Source organism: Girardinichthys multiradiatus, chromosome 11 (assembly GCF_021462225.1).
Source record: "Girardinichthys multiradiatus isolate DD_20200921_A chromosome 11, DD_fGirMul_XY1, whole genome shotgun sequence".
Taxonomy (NCBI): Eukaryota; Metazoa; Chordata; class Actinopteri; order Cyprinodontiformes; family Goodeidae; genus Girardinichthys; species Girardinichthys multiradiatus.
The window spans coordinates 32,152,113-32,174,310 of record NC_061804.1 but is presented as its reverse complement, the minus strand read 5'-3'; the positions used below and the strand labels follow the sequence as shown (position 1 = coordinate 32,174,310).

The window sequence follows — 22,198 nt, the reverse complement described above, 5'->3', positions numbered from 1 at the left end:
TTATAAGTTTCTACATTCTTTATTAGGAATGCACACTACAATGCTACACCATACCACTGCTGATTTAGTAATGCTAGCCATCCTAACTGCACTATTGCTAAAAAAAGAGGCTAATAACCTTTTCAAGAGTTCGTTCCGTTCCATAATGATTGCGTCTTTGTTCATAAATATTAGGAAAAACCTGACATGAACCCCCGACCCCTCCCCACAAGCCTCTTACATATCATCCTTTTTTTCTGTCTGCGTGGGTCCACTTGTTTGAAGTGAAAAAACAAAGTCCAATGTTTGAAAAGGGGAGTTTGTGGTGCGTGTGTTTTGTGGAACTATGTTCTCAATAGGGCTTTTCACACAAAGCGTGATGTCATCTCTGCCCCCAGTAAACAAAAATTAATGACTACTTACTGCAAAAAGGCTAAAAGTATTTTTCTTATATTCTCCTATATTAAAGAGAATTCCGTATTGGCTAAAGTCATGTCTCTCTAGTTACTTGCAATTTAAACTGCAAGTGACTCTCTCCCAACCATATTAGTTTATTTTACACTTCATAAAGTTCTTGTTAGAAAGTGTTGACTAACAGCTTACAGTTTTCATACTCTGTGACACAACCCTGGGTTAGATGCATAAAATAAGCCACAATGTTGTTGGCAGGAGGAATAGAGGAGGTGAAAACCACATACAATTTCACAACTTCCCCTCTAGTCTTCCGTGCCACATAATTTCAGTTGCAATAAATCAGTAGGACATAAAATGCAACTTCAATGTACAAAGCATCTCAATGCTAAGAATCTATGTTTAGGTTAAGCCTACATCAATGAATCCTTGCAAAGCTCCAACTTTAAATAGACTACATGGACTTTATCGACCTGTATCCTTGTATCCGAGGGTCTAAAAAGGGTTTCAAGTTACACTAAAAAAGAATCACAAAGCTACAAGAACAAAAAAAGTGAGTATATTGACAGTCACTCATTAGAATCACTAATAGCTATATTATTGTGTTTATTATATTAACTCAGGGTCAGCTACAGTTGTCGTCAAAAGTGAAAACTATAATTTAATTTTTTTCAATAAACACTTTTACAGTGTGGAATTAATATAAAATGTATAACTTCAAAAGATTTTTAGGAGTTCAATGTTTCTTTATCACCATGGATCAAGACAGTGGAAGAAGCCCACGCTCAAAACACCCTCAGATTAGATTGAAATGCGTATCTTCAAATAAAACTAAATGTCTTCTGGAAAACAGTTTTATGGTGAGACAAGAAGAGAAGTTAATTGATCACAATGATAAAAATCACTTGGAGGAGTCAAGGTTAGGCATGACTGTATCAAATATCAAGCATGGTGGTGGCAGCATCAGGCTGACGGTCTTTTTTGCTGCCAGTGGTACTGGTATGTGGGACAAAGAAGGAAGAATAATAATGATAAAGATCTCTAAATTTAGATTGAATATAACTTTGATTTAACCAAAAAGTTTGTTTTTGATGAGAAAGGAGAGATGCATCTCCTTAAAGATAACAGAGCAAAGTAAAAATATTGTCAATTTTATTTACATTTTACAAATATTTCTACTCCTTAGTTCTCTCCAAGGATTCTCAATCTTATTCCATTTGGGGCTACTTCAAAATGCTAATATGACTTCTGGTCAGAACAAAAATGTTGGTAAAATTAAAAGATGAGTTTGAACATTATTCTGCCAAGGGGTATTAAAACATTTGGGCTTAACTGTAGGTTGAACCTTGAACAGTGTTCCAAGTATCCCAAAACACATATCAAATCTGCTTTAGGAATAGATAAAGCTGGCTAACATTAAGCTTTTGGAGTGGTCTTCACGATTTGTGGGCCACACTTAAAAGCTGGGTCCATTCATGAAAACCAAACAATTTAACCAAACTGTACTGTAACTCTGCCACGAAGAGTTTTTAAATTTCAAGCAAGAACCTTTGCCAAAACCTGGTAGATGGCTATAAAATATATTTAGTCATTTTGCAACTTATTATAATTGATTTATTTAAATATTAGTGGGAACATATTTATATAGGTTCTTTGCTAAATAACCATTTCCCTCTGAAAAAAACAGCTCAAATAAAATCCCCAAATTATCCTAAACATTGCAGTTCATGAATGGATGTTTGCTACTGACCACAAAGGTACATATATTTCTAAGATCTAAAAACTAAAATCATGTTACATCTTGAATCTGGAAACCAGTCTGAGCCCAGTGCATTTACTTGTGAAATGCCAGAGATTCCAGGGGCTATGGAGTCAGCTTGGCATTAATACCTTGTGTGACTTTAAATTCACTCGAGCAGATGTTTTTAGCAGCTGGACAAGCAACAGTGGACTGGCTCATCATGTATCTCTCTGAAACACAACAGGTGTATCAGGAGATTTTGTACATTTAACTACTGCATTTGCAATTAGAGAAAATTCCCCATTCTTTTATTTTACATAAAAAACAGCAAGTTTGACATGTTGCATCTTATTACCAGTAGCATTTAAAGCTTGTGTGTTTCACCAGCTTTGTAACATAGCTTCTAAAGCTGTTTAAAGGATTGTTTTGTTCAGTAATTATATTAGTGGTAGAAAAGAAACATTGAATCAATCCACATCATAAAAAAGTAACCAAAAAATTTCCAAATACTTAAATAAATAGTCAAATGAATATCATTATGGTAAAAAAAAAAGCAAAAAGGTCAATAACTTTTATCCAAATTTGGTTTGGGCAAAATGGTAAGAAATGAATAAATAAAGACAAGACCATATAAAAAAATGCCCAACCATGTCCAAAGTCCATGCTATGGTGGCTCTCAAAGGTATTTATTTAAACCTTAAAAATTTTAACCCCTGATAAATAATTTCCAAACATTTTCCACCTTTAATGTGACATTTATCCTGTACAATTTAACTGAAAAACAAATAAATCTGTTTGAGGGAAAATACAAAAAAAAGGCACAATAACCTGGCTGCATAATTGTGCACACCCATAAAGCAATACTATCGAATCCCCTTTGAATTTAATTTCACCATTCAGTTATCTTGTGTTCAAAGAAGGCTGCAAAAATCCACAACATTAAATATGTATATACTTTGCTACAATGTAGACACTCAAAACATTTTTTTAAATGTGAGAAAAAAAATTTTATTAATGAAAATACATGTTGAAAACTGGTCACGGAGGCTCTCAAGAGACCTCAATTCACAGCAAATGTAGCTTGTGTTCTGCATATGACAGTGCACCTCCTGTGTTCCCCATATGTCTGGAATGAGAAGTATGATTGCAAGACAGAAGCTTTTTTTCCACGTGTGGCTACAGCCTAAAACCTTCCTATAGAATGTGTTGTGTAGTGAAGGGACAGAAATGGTATGAAGCATCACCACAGGGAGACACGATGGTAGCCTTCAGGTGTTGCCAGAAAGCTGAAGGTGAAGAGGAATTTCATTTCTCAGCATCACAGTGAGTCAAAATCAACAACAGAATGACTTCATCAGACATAAATCTAAGTGTTGGAATGGCCTATCCAGACTCCTGAACTTTTAGTGTATGCTGATAGTCTCCAGTCAAAGAACATTAAAGGCTGTGGTTAAATCAAAAGATGTTTCGACAAAATGTACAAACTTCTGCAACCAGGTTGTTGAAGCCTTTTTTATATTTTTCCTTCCAAATAAATTTCTCAGTTTTACAGCTCAACTGAACTGGACAAAGTTTGGAAACCATCTCTCAATGTCTTAGTTTTTGTTAGAATCACAAAAACCATGAATTTAAAAGTGGTGTGTTCACATTGAGAAATAGTTTTTACAAAATGTCCCTTTTTTACTGACAGTTAAATAAATATATAATTTGTTTTTAGATATCCATGCACTGAATTTGAAACATGGCTTAACAGAATAAAATAAGCCCTTTCATAAGTTGATAATAATAGTGCTATTATTGAACTATTAACTCGGCACATTTAGCCTCATAATAAGAACTTGTGTTTCCACTATAATCATTACTAAATTACTGGACAGTACTTAAAAACTGCTTTTGTGAGAGGATCTTTCCTCCTGGTTAAAAGTGGCAGAAGTGAGAGTATATTGGGAAATAATACCTGCTTATAAAATCTAAACTGGGACTTGTTGACATTCAGCATATTCACATGTGAAATTTGTTTGTTGCCACACATCTACATCAGCATGTCAGAGGATCTGACAGAGTGTACAGCAGGTGAAGGCTGTTAGTTCTGCTTTATATTTATGTTTCAGTTTAAGCAGTAAATGTGATGCAGTGTGGAGGCTATGCAGGGATGCATACTGGGGTCATATGTGACTTAGCCTCGTCCCAGGTGAACGTGGTTTCACTACGCCGGTTCTGTCAGTCAGGAAGCCAATCAGCCTGCTGGTTTCAGGAGAAGGCCTGGGAGGGAGAGTGAGTGCACGCTTGGACAGACGGAGCCCCACTGAATGGTGGTGAGACAAGTATTCCCTCCAGTGAATCACGGCCCACACAGCTGTTCAAATGATGCAGGGTTTCTCAAGAGGCTCACAGGATGGACGTGGGCGAAGGAGGGCCTAATGTCACTCTTGCTTCACTGAGGGCGGACCTTGTCAATTTATCATGCATCGAACTGATGACTTAGAAAGTTGCAACAGAAACTCTGTGGCTCTCTGAAAGGACTGTACGGCTGGCGTAAATAAGCTAGCATCGCTGGCAGTCACCAGAAGGTGCTAATCCCTGACTAATGAACTCTGCCTCTGCCAGTAGCTTTCCTCTTGCACCCTTGGACATCTCCACCTATGTATGTGTGTTTCTGTGAGTGTATGTGGCAGGGGGGATTCAAGAGGAGAGGGACAGGCTCCACTCTCCCGTTCCCTCAGCCTGACAGGCAGAACTCAGCCGCACAATTTCACGGTTTGTGGGCAGTACACACCACTGCTTTCCCATCCCTGAGACCCACAAAGTGCGGCTATGTGGGAGTATTAGCTTGTGCATATAACACACATACACAAACACACATGGTCTGCTATTAATAGCAGGGCAAAGAACAAATCAAATATTAATCCTTCAACTCCCACCTGGAATTGGGGGAAAAAAATGTGTGAACTTACCATTTTGTTATTGATTTCATGAAAATGAATTTCACAGACTTTCTCTACGATGTCTTCACTCTCAAAAGTTATGAAACCAAATCCTATGCAGGAAGAGAAAGAGGGGAGGGGGGTAGAGAAAGTGGGAAAAAGGAGTTAGTGGGAGGCCTTGACAAAACTTCATCAAGTAAAAAGAAATCACACCACAAAACAGGGTATCATCTCGATCCAGATTCTAAAACTATTCGAACACATCAGTGGAGACTGGTTTCTGCATGCAAAAAAAAGAAAAGAAAAGAACAAGTGAACAAGGCAGACATTGTCCTCTTTAAATCAGGAATATGATGAAATCTGCCATATTATTAAGGGCACTCAAGGACCCCTCTCTACAAAGAGAAGATGGGAAAAACAGCACAAAGCTCATTTAATGAGATCCAGGGAGCCAGGGCCCTGCATCTGAATTTCATTAAATGCATTTTGTGTTATTTTTATTGAAATCGCACTGTATAACAAGCCACCCATTTTTATGTTAATACGGGCCTTAGAATGAACGTGTCGTTGACAGAGGGATTTTCATGCCATATTTATAGGATAAAAGCCTAACCCCTCTTTTAACACAAAGACTGAGCGACGCGATAGTTTTTACACTTTGGAATATTGCGTCGCTCTCCTCTGTGTTTCGACAGCGATGCAAAAGCAATCCAGCTTCTGTATAGCCGGGACTGAAAGGAAAACGTATTCGATTACTTTTGCAGAAGTGAAACTGTTACTGAGCAGAAACAGCGAGTCGGACTGAGGGGACACACGCTGTTCTATGAAACAGATCACCTCTGCTAGAGCAAAAACTGCTGTCAGAACACCAACAAGTTCTTATCTGTTAAAAAATATTCCTTAACCCTTGAATGTTTGCATATTAGGTCATAGTACACCCTTAAACTTAAATGGATTGCATTGGGAATTTATGTCATAGGCCACCCCAAAGTAAGCCATAATTGTTAAGTGGGAAAAAAAATCTATATGCATTGTTTATGTTTCATTGGAGTCAACCCCTTTTACTCAGATAACCAAAATAAATCCCACTTAAACCATTTTTCTTTAAAGCGGTTGGAACAGAAGTTTCAAAGGGTTTGGGTATAAAATTGCAATCTTCGAACAAAGTCATTGTTAAAAATAAGCCAAAAGTCTTCCAATTTATAGTTTGCAGCAAACTATTTGTAGCAGAAAACTACCACTAAACATATTTCTGAACATACCATCCCTACTGCGAAATCTGGTGGTGGAAGCATCATGCTGTGGGGTTGCTTTTCTTTAGCATGGACAGAGAAGCTGATCAGAGTTAATGGGACAAGGGATGGAGCTCAATGCAGGGAAATTCTGAAATCTTTAAGGCTTTGAAAGACTTGAGACTGGGATTAGGTTCACCTTTCAGCAACAACCCTCGACATACAACCAGAGCTGCAATGGAGCAGTTTAGATTAAAGTACCTTCATGTGTGAGAACAATCCAGTCAAAGTCCAGACACAATTAAAATTCTGTGGCAAAACCTTTAAACTGATGTTCATATCTACTCTTGATCCACCTGAATGAGCTTGAGCCATTTTGCAGAAAAGAATAGGCAAAAATTTCAGTCTCTAGATCTGCAAAGCTGGTAGAAATATATCCTGAAAGACATTCAGCTGTAATTGAGGCGAAAGCATATTTTATTTTATTTTAAGTATCAACTGCAGATGGGTTAAAAAAATAATTCACCACTAACAAGCCACCCATTTGTATGTTAATACGGGCCTTAGAATGAACGCGGTGTTGACAGAGGGATTTTCATGCCATATTTATAGGATAAAAGCTTAACCCCTCTTTTAACACAAAGACAGAGCGATGAGATAGTTTTTACACTTTTGAATATTGCATTATTTGTAAAACATTTTGAAAATTATACACTGCTCAAAAAAATAAAGGGAACACTTAAACAACAATATAACTACAAGTAAATTAAACTTCTGTGAAATCAAACTGTCCACTTAGGAAGCAACACTGATTGACAATCAACTTCACATGATGTTGTGCAAATGGAATAGACAACAGGGGGAAATGTTTGGTGATTAGCAAGACACACTTAATAAAGGAGTGGTTCTGCAGGTGGGGACCACAGACCACTTCTAAGTACCTATGCTTTCCGGCTGATGTTTTGGTCACTTTTGAATGTTGGTGGTGCTTTCACACTCGTGGTAGCATGAGACGGACTCTACAACCCACACAAGTGGCTCAGGTAGTGCAGCTCATCCAGGATGGCACATCAATGCGAGTTGTGGCAAGAAGGTTTGCTGTGTCTGTCAGCGTAGTGTCCAGAGCCTGGAGGCGCTACCAGGAGACAGGCCAGTACACCAGGAGACGTGGAGGAGGCCATAGGAGGGCAACAACCCAGCAGTAGGACTGCTACCTCCACCTTTGTGCAAGGAGGAACAGGAGGAGCACTGTCAGAGCCCTGCAAAATGACCTCCAGCAGGCCACAAATGTGCATGTGTCTGCACAAACGGTTAGAAACCGACTCCATGAGGATGGTATGAGGGCTCGATGTCCACAAATGGGGGTTGTGCTCACAGCCCAACACCTTGCAGGACGCTTGGCATTTGGCAAAGAACACCAGGATTGGCAAATTCGCCACTGGCGCCCTGTGCTCTTCACAGATGAAGGCAGGTACCCACTGATCACATGTGACAGACGTGACAGAGTCTGGAGACACCGTGGAGAGTGATCTGCTGCCTCCAACATCCTTCAGCATAACCGGTTTGGCAGTGGGTCAGTAATGGTGTAGGGTGGCATTTCTTTGGAGGGCCACATGGCTGTCTCATCAGGAGCATGCCCAGGCATTGTAGGGAGGTCATACAGGCAGGTGGAGGCCACACACAATACTGAGCCTCATTTTGACTTGTTTTAAGGACATTACATCAAAGTTGGATCAGCCTGTAGTGTGTTTTTCCACTTTAATTTTGTGTGACTCCAAATTCAGGCCTCCATTGGTTAATAAATTTGATTTCCATTGATGATTTTTGTGTGATTTTGTTGTCAGCACATTCAACTTTGTACAGAACAAAGTATTCATGAGAATATTTCATTCATTCAGATCTAGGATGTGTTATTTAAGTGTTCCCTTTATTTTTTTGAGCAGTGTATATAATTTTCATTCCATCTTACAATTCTTCACTATGTATACTTTCACTTTACCTTCAAGCACAGGCGTACATATACAGGTCCTTCTCAAAATATTAGCATATTGTGATAAAGTTCATTATTTTCCATAATGTCATGATGAAAATTTAACATTCATATATTTTAGATTCATTGCACACTAACTGAAATATTTCAGGTCTTTTATTGTCTTAATACGGATGATTTTGGCATACAGCTCATGAAAACCCAAAATTCCTATCTCACAAAATTAGCATATCATTAAAAGGGTCTCTAAACGAGCTATGAACCTAATCATCTGAATCAACGAGTTAACTCTAAACACCTGCAAAAGATTCCTGAGCCCTTTAAAACTCCCAGCCTGGTTCATCACTCAAAACCCCAATCATGGGTAAGACTGCCGACCTGACTGCTGTCCAGAAGGCCACTATTGACACCCTCAAGCAAGAGGGTAAGACACAGAAAGAAATTTCTGAACGAATAGGCTGTTCCCAGAGTGCTGTATCAAGGCACCTCAGTGGGAAGTCTGTGGGAAGGAAAAAGTGTGGCAGAAAACGCTGCACAACGAGAAGAGGTGACCGGACCCTGAGGAAGATTGTGGAGAAGGGCCGATTCCAGACCTTGGGGGACCTGCGGAAGCAGTGGACTGAGTCTGGAGTAGAAACATCCAGAGCCACCGTGCACAGGCGTGTGCAGGAAATGGGCTACAGGTGCCGCATTCCCCAGACATGGGCTACAGAGAAGCAGCACTGGACTGTTGCTCAGTGGTCCAAAGTACTTTTTTTGGATGAAAACAAATTCTGCATGTCATTCGGAAATCAAGGTGCCAGAGTCTAGAGGAAGACTGGGGAGAAGGAAATGCCAAAATGCCAGAAGTCCAGTGTCAAGTACCCACAGTCAGTGATGGTCCGGGGTGCCGTGTCAGCTGCTGGTGTTGGTCCACTGTGTTTTATCAAGGGCAGGGTCAATGCAGCTAGCCATCAGGAGATTTTGGAGCACTTCCTGCTTCCATCTGCTGAAAAGCTTTATGGAGATGACGATTTCATTTTTCAGCACGACCTGGCACCTGCTCACAGTGCCAAAACCACTGGTAAATGGTTTACTGACCATGGTATCACTGTGCTCAATTGGCCTGCCAACTCTCCTGACCTGAACCCCATAGAGAATCTGTGGGATATTGTGAAGAGAACGTTGAGAGACTCAAGACCCAACACTCTGGATGAGCTAAAAGCTGCTATCGAAGCATCCTGGGCCTCCATAAGACCTCAGCAGTGCCACAGGCTGATTGCCTCCATGCCACGCCACATTGAAGCAGTCATTTCTGCAAAAGGATTCCCGACCAAGTATTGAGTGCATAACTGTACATGATTATTTGAAGGTTGACGTTTTTTGTATTAAAAACACCTTTCTTTTATTGGTCGGATGAAATATGCTAATTTTGTGAGATAGGAATTTTGGGTTTTCATGAGCTGTATGCCAAAATCATCCGTATTAAGACAATAAAATACCTGAAATATTTCAGTTAGTGTGCAATGAATCTAAAATATATGAATGTTAAATTTTCATCATGACATTATGGAAAATAATGAACTTTATCACAATATGCTAATATTTTGAGAAGGACCTGTAGACATAACACAAGATACACAAACACAAACTATGTGAGAGATAAGAGATTTGTCTGTGCTCACTAAACTAAGGTGGTTTATCCCTCCAATATCTGTTGCTGTATTAGGTCATTACTGGCAAAGCTGAAAATCAATGAGCATGGCTGCTTTATGGCAACATTGGATTTACAGGATCTTTGAATCAAACATGATTAAATTCCTTTATTTGTACAGCATTTAATACAATGGACCAACACAGATATGGTTAGTTTACATAAAAAACGAAGCACAGGAACAGAGTGGTCACACAATAACATCAATGTTAAATCCTTTTGTTTAGCAGCTTTCCATGTTTTCACAGTCACATCTTTGCAGAAACAACAAAATTAAGTATATTACAGTACATTACACTAAGCTGCTTATTCTTTTAATTCACTAGATCATCCAGACAAACACAGATTTCTTTCTCAGGAGCTATTTGTGATTCTTACCACAGCGGGCAGCCTATCACAAATCCTGACATTTTTAGCTCTGTCATATGGTCTTTATCGCTCAGTCACACTTTTTTCCCCTTTGCTCTTCCTTCATTTCCTCTCCCATAAATAAGAAAAGATCCTCCTCAAGCTCCTTTAGTGACATATCGAAACAGGCTTGTTGGAAAATTTAATGTGGAAGCTGACTTAACATGAAAATCTAATGTAATGAGATCTTATGAGACAGAATGTCAATTTCCAGAAAAGGGGCACATGTTAAGGGCAGGTCGGGTGAGGGGGTGGGAAAGCAAATGATCAGGATGACTGGGGGAGAGGGCGCGGTTTGGGGTTGCTGGAGAACCTTTTTTCTGCAGCTCACTCCCACCTTTTGACAACCAACACATCAACCGCCAGGAGTAATTTGTCATGGAGGAGTGTGGGGAGAGAGAGTGGAGTCTGGCAGAACAGGGATGGAGATAGAAAAAGTAGTACAAAAAATAAAAAAGGTGGAGATAAGGGTGTGTGTGTGTGTGTGGTGATCGTTGAGGGGAAAAAGACAGAAAAAGTGACAAGGAAAGAGGTTAACACACACGGCCCCTGTCCCACACTCCTTCCTGCTGCTACAGGCAGCTCCTCCATCAAGTGACAGGATATTTTCCACTGCAGCACTATACCCAGTGAGGTCACGGCTGAGCCATGCAACCACAGATACCACCAGCAGGGCTCGTCCACCCATGAATGCATCGCTTTAAATGAACAAAAAAGACTTTTCTGTTGTGTCAACTACCATTAGAATGGATATGTCAGCTTCTTTTATAATGTTTTTTGGCACATGTACAATAATAACAATAAAAACATCTTCAACGTCAATATTTTTCTTCCTTGCTGGCTCAAGACACATCATTTCCCTTATGGACTGTCTGTACCTCAGTTCAGTGCACTTTCTGTGCTACCATCCTGTATTACAAACCTTAGAGGGAATTACAGGCCACAAAATAGCTCCAGCATAAACATTCCTCCTCCTCTTTCTGCAGGGTGTCAACGCAGTGAGGCAGTCCTCTGGTACCCTGGCCCTTTCCACCTATCCACTCCAAGCAGGAGGATGACCGCCACAAAACGATTAAAGCCTGTCAACTCTTACTGACACAAGTGGAAAGGTGTCAACATACTCACAAAGAAGAGCCTTTCACAGCTTAAACAATAGCCTGTAAATGGAAACACGTGGATGTCTTGTAGGAAGGATGATAATAGGTGTTATAAGGCTACTGGCTGAGGCCTCTTGGCTGTACTTGCTCACACTTATTAGCCAGAACTGGCCTTGGCCTCATCTCATCACTCCACGGGATCGGCAGGGAGCCCAATTTCATGGCCCTTTACCAGCTTCATCATGGTCGGTCTTTATTTCGCACTCAGCGCAGGTTTCTCTGTCTTTGTTGTTCTAATGTTTTCCACCCACCTTCAGTTGCTCAGCGCCTCCAAGACTGAAAAACAACCCATTTGGCACACGCTAATCATTGGAAAAGACGCAAATCGATGCAGAGATTTTGGTTTGGCATAAAATTAGACATCGGCGCTTTAAAATTCATTCTTTCAAAACTTAGATGTCTTTCTCCCATTTTTCATTTGATGTCTGAAATGTCGTCTTCTGCTTACACATTAGAAATGGGTTTAAAGTCTCAATCCATTCAAATGCTTATTTATAAACAATTTTGTTGGTCAAATGCAAAGAGTTCTGCTATGGAAGATAATTTATACAAGTTGTGGTGTATTGTTGGAAAGATCTGTGAGGGTATGAAGATGCTTGGGGGAAAAAACAAGGATGACTAATTTACAGCTGCTACAGAGTCATCCCCCAAACCCCTGATGACTGCAGCTAAATATAAAGCAGTAAGTGCATGATAGTGACTGCAAAGCACATATGTATCGTCACTGATATACAAGGTCTACACCTGGTGTTCATTACAAACCTTTCTGGGTCAAATTCAGCTCGAACAAATCAAATGCAACAAAAAGAGAGGCCAAGTTGGAGTGTGTTTGTAGACTTGTTTTCATCCTGACAATCAGCACTGCTTGAACATTTGAAGGTTAATTGCTAATATGTTATTTATCTGTTAATGTTGTTTAACTGTTCCGTGTTTACCTTTTGATGTGAGGTTATTTACTTGCTAATATTTTATTTATCTGTTCATTTATATCATTTAATAGTTATGTTATTTAACATACACTATATTACCAAAAGTATTTGTCTGGCCACTTTTACATGAACTTTGCTGACATCCTATTCCTAATCTATAAGGTCCAATTTGTTGATGGATCCATCGTTGCCAGCAATACCAACTTCAATTATTCTGTAACCATCTTCCACAAGGTTTAGAAGTGTGTACAAACTGTTGATTTTGTTTACTTATCACATTGAGTATTATGGCAAATACAAACTCTCCGTTGAAATATGATTGTTAGACTCTTGGACCTCTGATTTGTCTGCCAAAGATCTGGCACAGTTGAAATAACTCTTTGCCCACGTCAGAGATCTTAGCTCACATGTGCTGTGTCCCCACTCTATAAGCATAAGCACTACTTGTCACCGGGGATGCCGTAGTTGTTGTCTGGTGAAGCTGAAAGCATCTTTGGCATGTTTTTTGCCCCTTTATCCAAAGAACAAGAAGTAGTGCCTCGCTTTTTTATCTCATGTTGACTGGAAACTATCGATGCCAAACTGTCGACCCTGTTTGCGTGGTGTGAATCTACTGAACCTACGGCCTCTGGGTCAGGCTTTCAGGACTTCTAACTACATGGACGCACCGCCAGTCGGTATTGGCAGGGCTAATGCTAGGTCCCTGGTAAGTAAAACCTTTATCTAGAAGCAGTTCTTCTTGTCCCAAGGACTAGATTTTCTGTGTGTGTGTATGTGTGTGTGTGCGTGTGTGTGTGTGCGTGTGTGTGTGTGAGATGTGGCTGAGCGGTGGTAAGTGCAGCTTCTGCTCTGAACTTTTACCTGACAATTGCTGCTGTTTCAACTCCCCATGGATGTCTGGCCAAAGGGAAGGAATAGAGTTGATCTTTAAAAGTCGTTTTAAATGCAAGCAGCTATCAGCACTGATGTCATTCACCAGCTTTGAACTGAGTTGTGCTTGAAATGGGCTTATCTCAGAAAGTGCTTTGTGCAGTGGTTTATTGCTCACCTAAATATAATAAATGACTTTATGACTGACTTTGCTGACTTCTTGGCTGATTGCATTGCCAAATTTGAATGTGTTCTTATCGTTGGCCATCTTATCATTATCACTTAATACTCTGTCCGTTTTAATTAGAATTTTGTGACATTTGTATTTTCTGACCATATTCCTGTGACATTCGAACCCCTTACCCTTGCTTGTACCACAGTTGAACCTCTGATTCTTGAACTGCTAAATGCACAGTTTGTTGTCAGGTATGGTCCCTAGGGATTTTAAACATGGAGTAGTCCAACGTCTTATTAAAAAACAGCCCTTAATCATATAGTTATTGCTAACTATGGACCTATCTCCAAGCTACCCTGTCTGTCCAAAGTCCTCCAAAAGGTATTTTACAGTCAACTAATGGCTTTTCTGTAAAAGCAAAATGTTTTAGAGATTTTCCTTTCACAGCACTAAATCAGCTCTTTTAGTTTTTAATGACATATGTTTAACTACTGATTGAGTCACTGTGTGTCTCAGTGAACACTCCTCTGTTGTGTGGTGTCCCACAGAGATCAGTTATAGGCCTCCTTCTTTTTTTTCCTTGCATTTGCTCCCACTTGGTTTTATATATAGAAAACATGGCATTGCATTTCACTTTTATGCAAATGATTATCAGAGCTATATCCCTCTAAAGAAAACAGGCACATACTATGTGCAGCCAATTCCTACATGTCTTGATGACAGCCTGGATGGCACTTCACTTATTAACATTCAATAAGAAAAAGCCTAAAAAGTGATGGTTTAGGTAACTGCACTGAGACCCTGTTTGTTTTTAGAATACTTGGCCTAGTATAATTAGCCAGTTGGCACAAACCTGGGGACAAAAGTGGACCCCAATCTTAAACTGGACATTCAGTTTAAGACAGTTATTAAATCAAGCATTTTCCAGTTGAGGCAGTTGGCTAAAATAAAGGCAATTCTCCCCAAGAGACAGTAATCCATGCATTTGTTACATCTCAGCTGGATTACTGTAATGCACTTTATGTAGGGGTCAGTGCTTGTCCATCACTTGTCTCCAGAGGTTGCAAAATGCTGCAGCTTTTAACTCACACACGGATGTTTGAGCATATTTCCCCAAGTTTAGCGTTCCTTCACTGGCTGCCCGTTCCTTTGAGGATTAATTTTCAATTATTTTATTTGCTTTTAAAGCCCTCATCCTATCTCTCTGAACTGTTGCAGCCTTATAAACCTACCTGCTCTCTTAGGTCAGCTGATCAGCTGCTGATCACTGTACAATCACTGTACCTCAGACTAGGCATAACCTTAGAGGGGAATGTGTTTTTGCTGTGGTAGCTCCCAAATTGTGGAAAGATCTGACCTTGGAAATTACACAGGCATCTCCCCTGTCCGTTTTTGAATTTCGTCTGAAAACACATATTTTTACCCCGGCATTTAACATTATGTGAGATGTTTTAGGTCGTTTTTAAATTTGTTGTTCTTAGTTGATTTTTTGCTATTTTCTATTGTCTTAATATAGGGATGTTTGTATTATTTGTTTTATTGTGTTTCGTTTTGTTTTTTAACTTATCTAACTGAACACCACTTTGGGGCTGGTTAATTCAAATGCTTTATAAATAAAGTTTGGATTAGATTTGAACAAAAAAGCAAAACAGATTAAACTTAAAAACTCCAGAAAATACATTTTAGGCAGGTGTTGCAGATAAAATGCACTTTATGTATTACCTGTAAACATCTCAATAAGGTTTTCTGATCAGGAGCATTCAGGCAGGTACAATAAGAGAGTGCATAAGTATAAATGTTGTGAAAGAGATGCCAGAAGAAAACCTTCCCCCTCTCAAAAAACAATCAAACAAAAAAAACAAGATACTTAAGTTTGGAAAGCTCGAATGAGAAGAAGTAGTATCCTTTATTTTCCTTCAAGCTATATTTGCCAAAGGCAGCTTGGTTTATCGAGACCCAATCCTAAAGAGCCACATTCCTGCATGTTTTAGATATTTACCTTCTTTAACACACTTGATGCCAGCAGTTCAATTATATCCTCAGCCTTTCACCAAGCCCTGCAGGAGACTGGTGATGTGTTCAAGCAGGGAAACATCGTAAACATGCTCTTCACCTGATCCACCACGATGTTTTCTCACCATTTTATTTTTAATGTAAAAAAATAACACTGTAATATGAGCTGTTCACTGATAAAAGGTTACAATGACAACATTTTAGAAGTCAATATCCTAGTAAATTTTGACAATAAAAAAACATTCATTCTCACTTTTGTACAAATGCTAGCACTGCTAAGAAAGAAACTATGGATATTTGACCTTTTTTAAAAATATATTCACAGCCAAATGAAGTAACACTGCACAGTCTAATGGATTATACAGCATCCCCTTAACCTTAAAAATTGTAACTATGCTCTGGAATTAATGTCTCATCCAATCTTTCCATGTTTCAGATGTAAGTTGTAAAACTGGAGGAATCTGTTAATAGTCTTGCTCAGTAACAAGGTTAACTGCAACTGGAAACAAATGATGCTGATGCTAATGTATTGATCTGTAATTTATCAGTTTAAATACTATATATTGTCCCTAATAATCCAGTACTGCTTTTACCTGATTTAGAAATTCACACGAGTACAATTGAATAGTTTATTACTGCAACGATCGTTTATCATCTAACATTTAGGCAGTCATACTTGATTCTATTGTTGAGGTGGTTGAGAAATGTCTAACTTTTCAAGTCTGATTTAAAATTTTAGAGCAGATCTGCTGAAGATTGTTTTTCAGCTGGAAACGTCAGAATGCAACCAGAATGCAGTAGGTACATGTAAACATGAAACTTCCCTCTCAAATAACTGCCTTCATAATACATTGTGGATTTTTTGCTCTTACATCTTGTGTCTAAATGAGACATTTTCTGATTAAATGTGCAACAATGATCACCAACATGACCCAGAAACTTTTTCAATTCCAGATTAAAAAATTGGTTTTTGCCTGTAGTGTTTCACCTTAACTGCAAAGCCAGTTTAACACATTTATTACTGTGATTTATTTCAGTTGGCAAAAGAACCCATATGCATAAGAAAACTAACGCTCCAACAGTTGGTGGTGTATATTTTTCTGATGTGAACTGCGTGTAATGAGAGCAGGCTGCTGCTGAGCAGCTCTGACTACTGGCCCTGCCAACAAAGTCTAAGTAAGTGCAGCAACCTGGAGAAGTGTCTCCTGGGAAACACAATGACGGGACCGCAGCCCCCCTGACAAGACCTGCACAGACAAACACACAGGGACAAACAAAACACAAACACATGTGGCTGACACGTTTACAGTGGCACTTGCACGTTTGTCTCTGTGCTATAAGTTACCTGTGCAACCTATGTGGAGTTAAAGCTGCTCCACCTTGAGTTCCCCAATGAATCAGTGACTGTGCCCTAATTATAGATTATATAACCCTCACCTGTTCCCTGAACAGAAATCTGCAGAAGGCTCCTGTACTGTCTTCCTGTGTGTGCGCTCCATCTTCCAAAGCCCTATCTTGTAATGCAGAGAAGCAGAGAGAGGCAGTCCGAACACCCACGGCACAGTTAAGACTTCTTTGATCAGTATTTCCGTCTACCATTACTAGAAATCTAGAGCCCCGGGCATTAATCCTGCATTTAATACAGTCAACGGCACGAACTTTCCAGCAGCACAGGGCAAATCAAGCTAGGAAGGCTTCTGACTAACAATAAATTTAGGAAACTATTCTAAAAAATCAGGGGAAAACTGTTTGTTTACCCCTGAGTACAGCTAAAACAATGTTATCCGTTATACATGATAAAACTGATATAAAAACACTCACAAATATAATAAATGCTCATTATTATCCAACTTTTCTTTTTAGACGTAGTCTCAATGAGACTAGAGTTCTCATTTAAATTAGAGACCTGTTAAAATGTAAAAACTTATACAGAACAACAATACAAGACTTACTAAAATACAGTGTCACAGTGTTTAAAATACGAAAAATAATTAAGATAAATGTAAAAACAACAACAAGAACTTTCTGACATTGTTGCAAAATTATTTAAATGAGTAATAAAATCCCCAAGAGAAATTTGACCCAACAATTTTAGTTCCTGTTGAGAATGGTTCAAGGTTGAAGGTGCAGAGTAAGGGAAGGCACAGAGAGTGATGACATCCTGGGATTGTAGAGTGTAACTGGTGTGTTTAGGTGACATGCAAGAGGACAAATACAGAGGCAATAAACCAAGAATGGATTTACAAATATAAAATGTACCAATGAAAACTTCTGCGCAGAGACAGTGATGACCGACTCACTAAAGAAAACAAAGTGAAATGAAATGATGAGCGTTACTATCAGGCACAAAAAAAAAAAAACTGCTGCGTATTAAAATGGCTGCTGCATGTAGATTGCCCACCATAATTAAATATATCCCCTATAAGCATCTCTCTTTGTTATAATATCCTCAGAATACCACAGAAATTGTTAAAGTTTTTTTCAAAAAGGTAACTACTTCCCAACAGAAAAAGCACATATGCACCTATACTTTCTATTTAATGGACAGTGAGTGCCTGATTTACTTGTACATAATAATCATGTTCGTGAATTGCATCAGTTTGGTCCTTTTATGACAAACTGCTTAAAAAAAAAAAGAGGAAAAACTTAAGAAAATATGTCAATCTCAATCTAAAACGCTGTGTAGTTGTGTGAATACTGCAGCCCTCTTGGGGTTTTACCAAAGCTAATGTCTCTATGGACCTGATCAGCACAGTGTGTAATATGTCAACCCTCAGTTTCAGCAAAATATAAAGGTGATGATTACTGTGCTGCATGTGAAGGTGGGCTGAATGAGCAGGTGGTAGAAGAGTTGGCTTAAAAAAATCGGGTCAATAATCACACATTGTGAGTTTTAGATTCTTAGCAACAGTTGTCTTGCTTTTAAATGCTGACACTAATTAGTTTAGACAACATTTAAAAGGACATCTCATTACTGGAAAACATCATGAAGAAGCTTTTAAGAACAGAATCCAATAATGTGTCGGGACCAAAGGACAATTAGCCAAGCAGCAAGATCGTAAATTGATGTAATTAGATAGTGGTTTGACTGTGGTTCCTTTCACATGGCTGGCCCTTATGATTTTATAATGCCACAATGTCTTTGTATAAGATACTTATCTAGAAAATGTCAGATCTGATCAATAGAATGTCTTCATTACCCTTGCCCTGTAAAAACAGTGGATACAAATGACAAAATTATAACTTTAATAGTACTATTTATATTTGTATCAACAAACCAAAGGTAATGTTATGTCTAATGCATGATTTTATTAAGTGCTACAGTAACATATGGCTGCTTCCACTGCCTATTCTGCAGAGCAACTGGACTCAGCATGCATGCTGAGGAAACTAGTTTGTCTGTGCTATTTAGGTCAGCTTTCAGTGCTGGCCATCAATTTCTACTGTCCTACTTAAAGAGAGGCCCCGTCTCCATACGATCACGCACGAACATTAACATACAAACAACAATAATGGGGCTATGAGGGCTGCAATTCTGTCATCAATTTTAGTAATGTTTTTATCACAGAACTTTATCCAAACCATCAAGAGTCTAAAAAATATCCATAAATATAACTGTCAACACACATCCTGGCTCACAGCGACATGGTCAGCGGTAATAGACATCTCAAAAGCACCACATTGGGAACTTACGAAATAAATGTGGCTCTGTCCACCTCTTTAGTGTAAGTTCAAATGCTCTCTAACTCAAGAAAGACCCTCATTAGTGCCAAACAATGTAACCATAAGTGTGAATTTCTCTCCCCCTATATGATCACAAGGCTGCTCAAGCAACAACTGAATAGAAGCAATTATCTATGGAGAAGGTGACTAACTACCCCTTTACTCAAAAGCCCACGAACAGCAGGCTAAGAGCAGTATGTCAAAGCTGAGCTGAAAGAAGCAGAGAAAAGAAATGTCAAATAAACCGACAATAGAAGGAGGGAATAAATAGAAAGAATGTAATTCCGATAAATTAAAAGCTGTACTCCAATGGAATTGTATAGTTAAGCATGAATGGGAAGAATTAAAAGATACAGCTGAAGAATATTTATCTAGCAGGGCCAAAACTTGGGACACACCTTGACTCTTGTTTGCTTTCAGAAAGTACAACAGTCTTAGTAGAAGAAAGAGTTACAGAACCACTGTCCATGGTCTGATTTTTAGGGTTTTGATTATCCATGAGAATAATTTTTTAAACAATTGTTTCCCCAGTGCTTATTAATATGAAAGTAGAATAAGGCTGTAAATATAAACAAACAAAACTCTATACCGAGCCTTCCAAAATATCCCTTCAAGTTTTTCACCTTTTGTTACATTACAACAACCTCTGCGTATTTTATTGGGATTGTACGTGACAGACTGACACATTGAGAATACAGTTGTGATGTGGGAGGAAAGGGATACAGGTCTTTCAATGTTTTGTACAAATAGCAATTTGAATAACCCCCCTGCGAGTCAACACTTCACAGAGGTACCCTACAGCTGAACGCTTTTTAGGCATGTCTCCACCAGCTTGGAGACTGACATTTGTACTCATTCTTCCAAGCAAAATAGCTTAAGCTCAATCCGATTGTATGGAGAGCATATGTGAACATCAAATCTTAATTGAATATAGGTCTGGACTTTGACTGGGCCATTTTAACACATGGCTGCGCTTGGATTTTAACCATTTTACTGTTGCACAGAAATCACATCACGCTAAATTTAAAACAAATACAAGAATTTCAAGTAGTAAGAGGCATGGCCTATGAGTATATAACAACAGAACCCAACACTAACATACTGAGATACTGAATGAAATGTGAGTATACACAGTAAGCTATAATGGGTGGCACAAATTACCCTAAAATTCATCCAATATGCACCAGTTGGACCACACATTTTCACCCAATCAGATATTCCTGGCCCATTTGGCAACACCACTGTGACTGGCACTGTTTAAAATATACAAAATGAGTTGTATTGCTGGCTGAGAGGTTAATGAATAATCACAACACACTCAGATTCACATATCACTTCAAACCATTTGTACCGATGCACTGCCTCTTTATGGACAAAATGCACTGTGAATGCACCCACATTGTCCTTCCATGCATTTACCAGCACTCTGAAATGATGATTGTGCTGTGAAAGTAGATCTCTCTATGTGTATGTATTTTTATAACTAAAAAATCATATATTCCTTGTAGCCTAAAAATGTCAAATTATGGTAAAAAAAATGGATTCTGGTAGGTAGGTTTAGGCTGTAGAATACATGTTGTAAATGCAGAGCCAAACAAAAACAGTAACTATTTTTGCTCTTGCAATTAGGTCATGAGATGCCACGGTCTGCTTTCTAAAAAGTCCATTTAGGAAAGTAAAACAATGCTCCCTGCATCTCTCTTAGCCACATTTATTCTCTCTACATTAATAATTTGCCCCTGCAAACCTTCTTTAAGTGTAGGTGCCAGGATAAAGATGGGATCAGTAGTGTCCAGTGTATTCATCCTCTCCCCAAAAGAGAAAGCACTAGCATACAAAATCTGGACTGAAAACTGTCGAACAGAGCGAAATAGAACAAATAATAAATTAGACACACCTAAAAAATTTAGGCTGGCCAAGGCAAACCATCCACAGCAAGAAACCAAATCTAGCAGGACTACGGTATGCCAATGAATAGCAAACAGCTGTTGATTAAAAATATCCAAAACACAACCTGTCAGTCAGCTGTGTTTCATATGCAAAGCAGGGGAATTCCCCCAAACTTATATGCATAAATAAAGGCTATTTCAAAATGTTTCATACTGCCAAAAAAGAAGAAACCATATTCTAAAAAAATACATCAAGCTAAATTGTATCTAGCCTGCAACATAGTTTCAAACATCTCCTATTAATGTCTCGGCAGTCTGGTATATTGTGGTCACAGCAACCCCTCTTCAAATCCTATGGTGCACCTCAACAGCTACTTGGAGCTCTATGCATGGGTGCACACAAGATACAATTATGGAAGAACCAAATGCAGCAAAACCTGCTGCAGGTTCTGCATTACCAAGAACTGACAAACAAAGTCTGGCCTGCTGCGTTCCCCAAGTTGCACCTTTTGCTGATAAACGAAACACTTCTGTGCAATGAAATGGCAAACGCCTGTTCTATAATCCATTCACTTTTGACATGACAAACATGTAGGGTATAAAACTGCAGTGGGTATGACTATGTGGGTCCAAAACAGCTTTCTCCCAGCAGCCCCTGGTTAGGGCCCAAACTCCGTCTCAAAACTGTTTGAATGCTTTTCATGTTTGTTGGTGATGAAGATAAAGAAGATGGTGTACCAGAAGATTTTCCTTGGTGCTTCTTACGTAATTCCTGATTCCAAAATGAATAAACAAAACTGAACTAATAGTTTAAGCAGGAGCATTGTGGATTTTAGTCATGGGCACAAGCATATGTGTAAATTGAGAAATCAGGATCAATGCGTCTTTAATAAAGGCAAAAATAATATAATAGTGAAACAGGATATTGCTTTAGTAGCAGCAGTAATGGTAGTTGCATTTCGTTTATTAAACAAATTTCTTATTTTGAAATTTTGTTTGCTTTTTGATTGGGTGCCATAGTATGACAATGAAACCATGGTATTTTCACAAATACTTCATATATT

The 22,198-nt window shown here is 38.8% G+C and overlaps 1 protein-coding gene across 9 annotated transcripts in view; it reads right to left on the bottom strand.

Moving 5' to 3' along the window:
• msi2b (musashi RNA-binding protein 2b) overlaps positions 1-22,198 on the bottom strand; it is a 344,415-nt gene that overhangs the window by 85,277 nt on the left and 236,940 nt on the right. For all 9 annotated transcript variants that reach the window (XM_047379919.1, XM_047379921.1, XM_047379922.1 and 6 more), the window contains exon 8: positions 5,086-5,168. In XM_047379919.1, the coding sequence (XP_047235875.1) occupies positions 5,086-5,168 (83 nt within the window). The remainder of the gene's footprint in view (positions 1-5,085; positions 5,169-22,198) is intronic.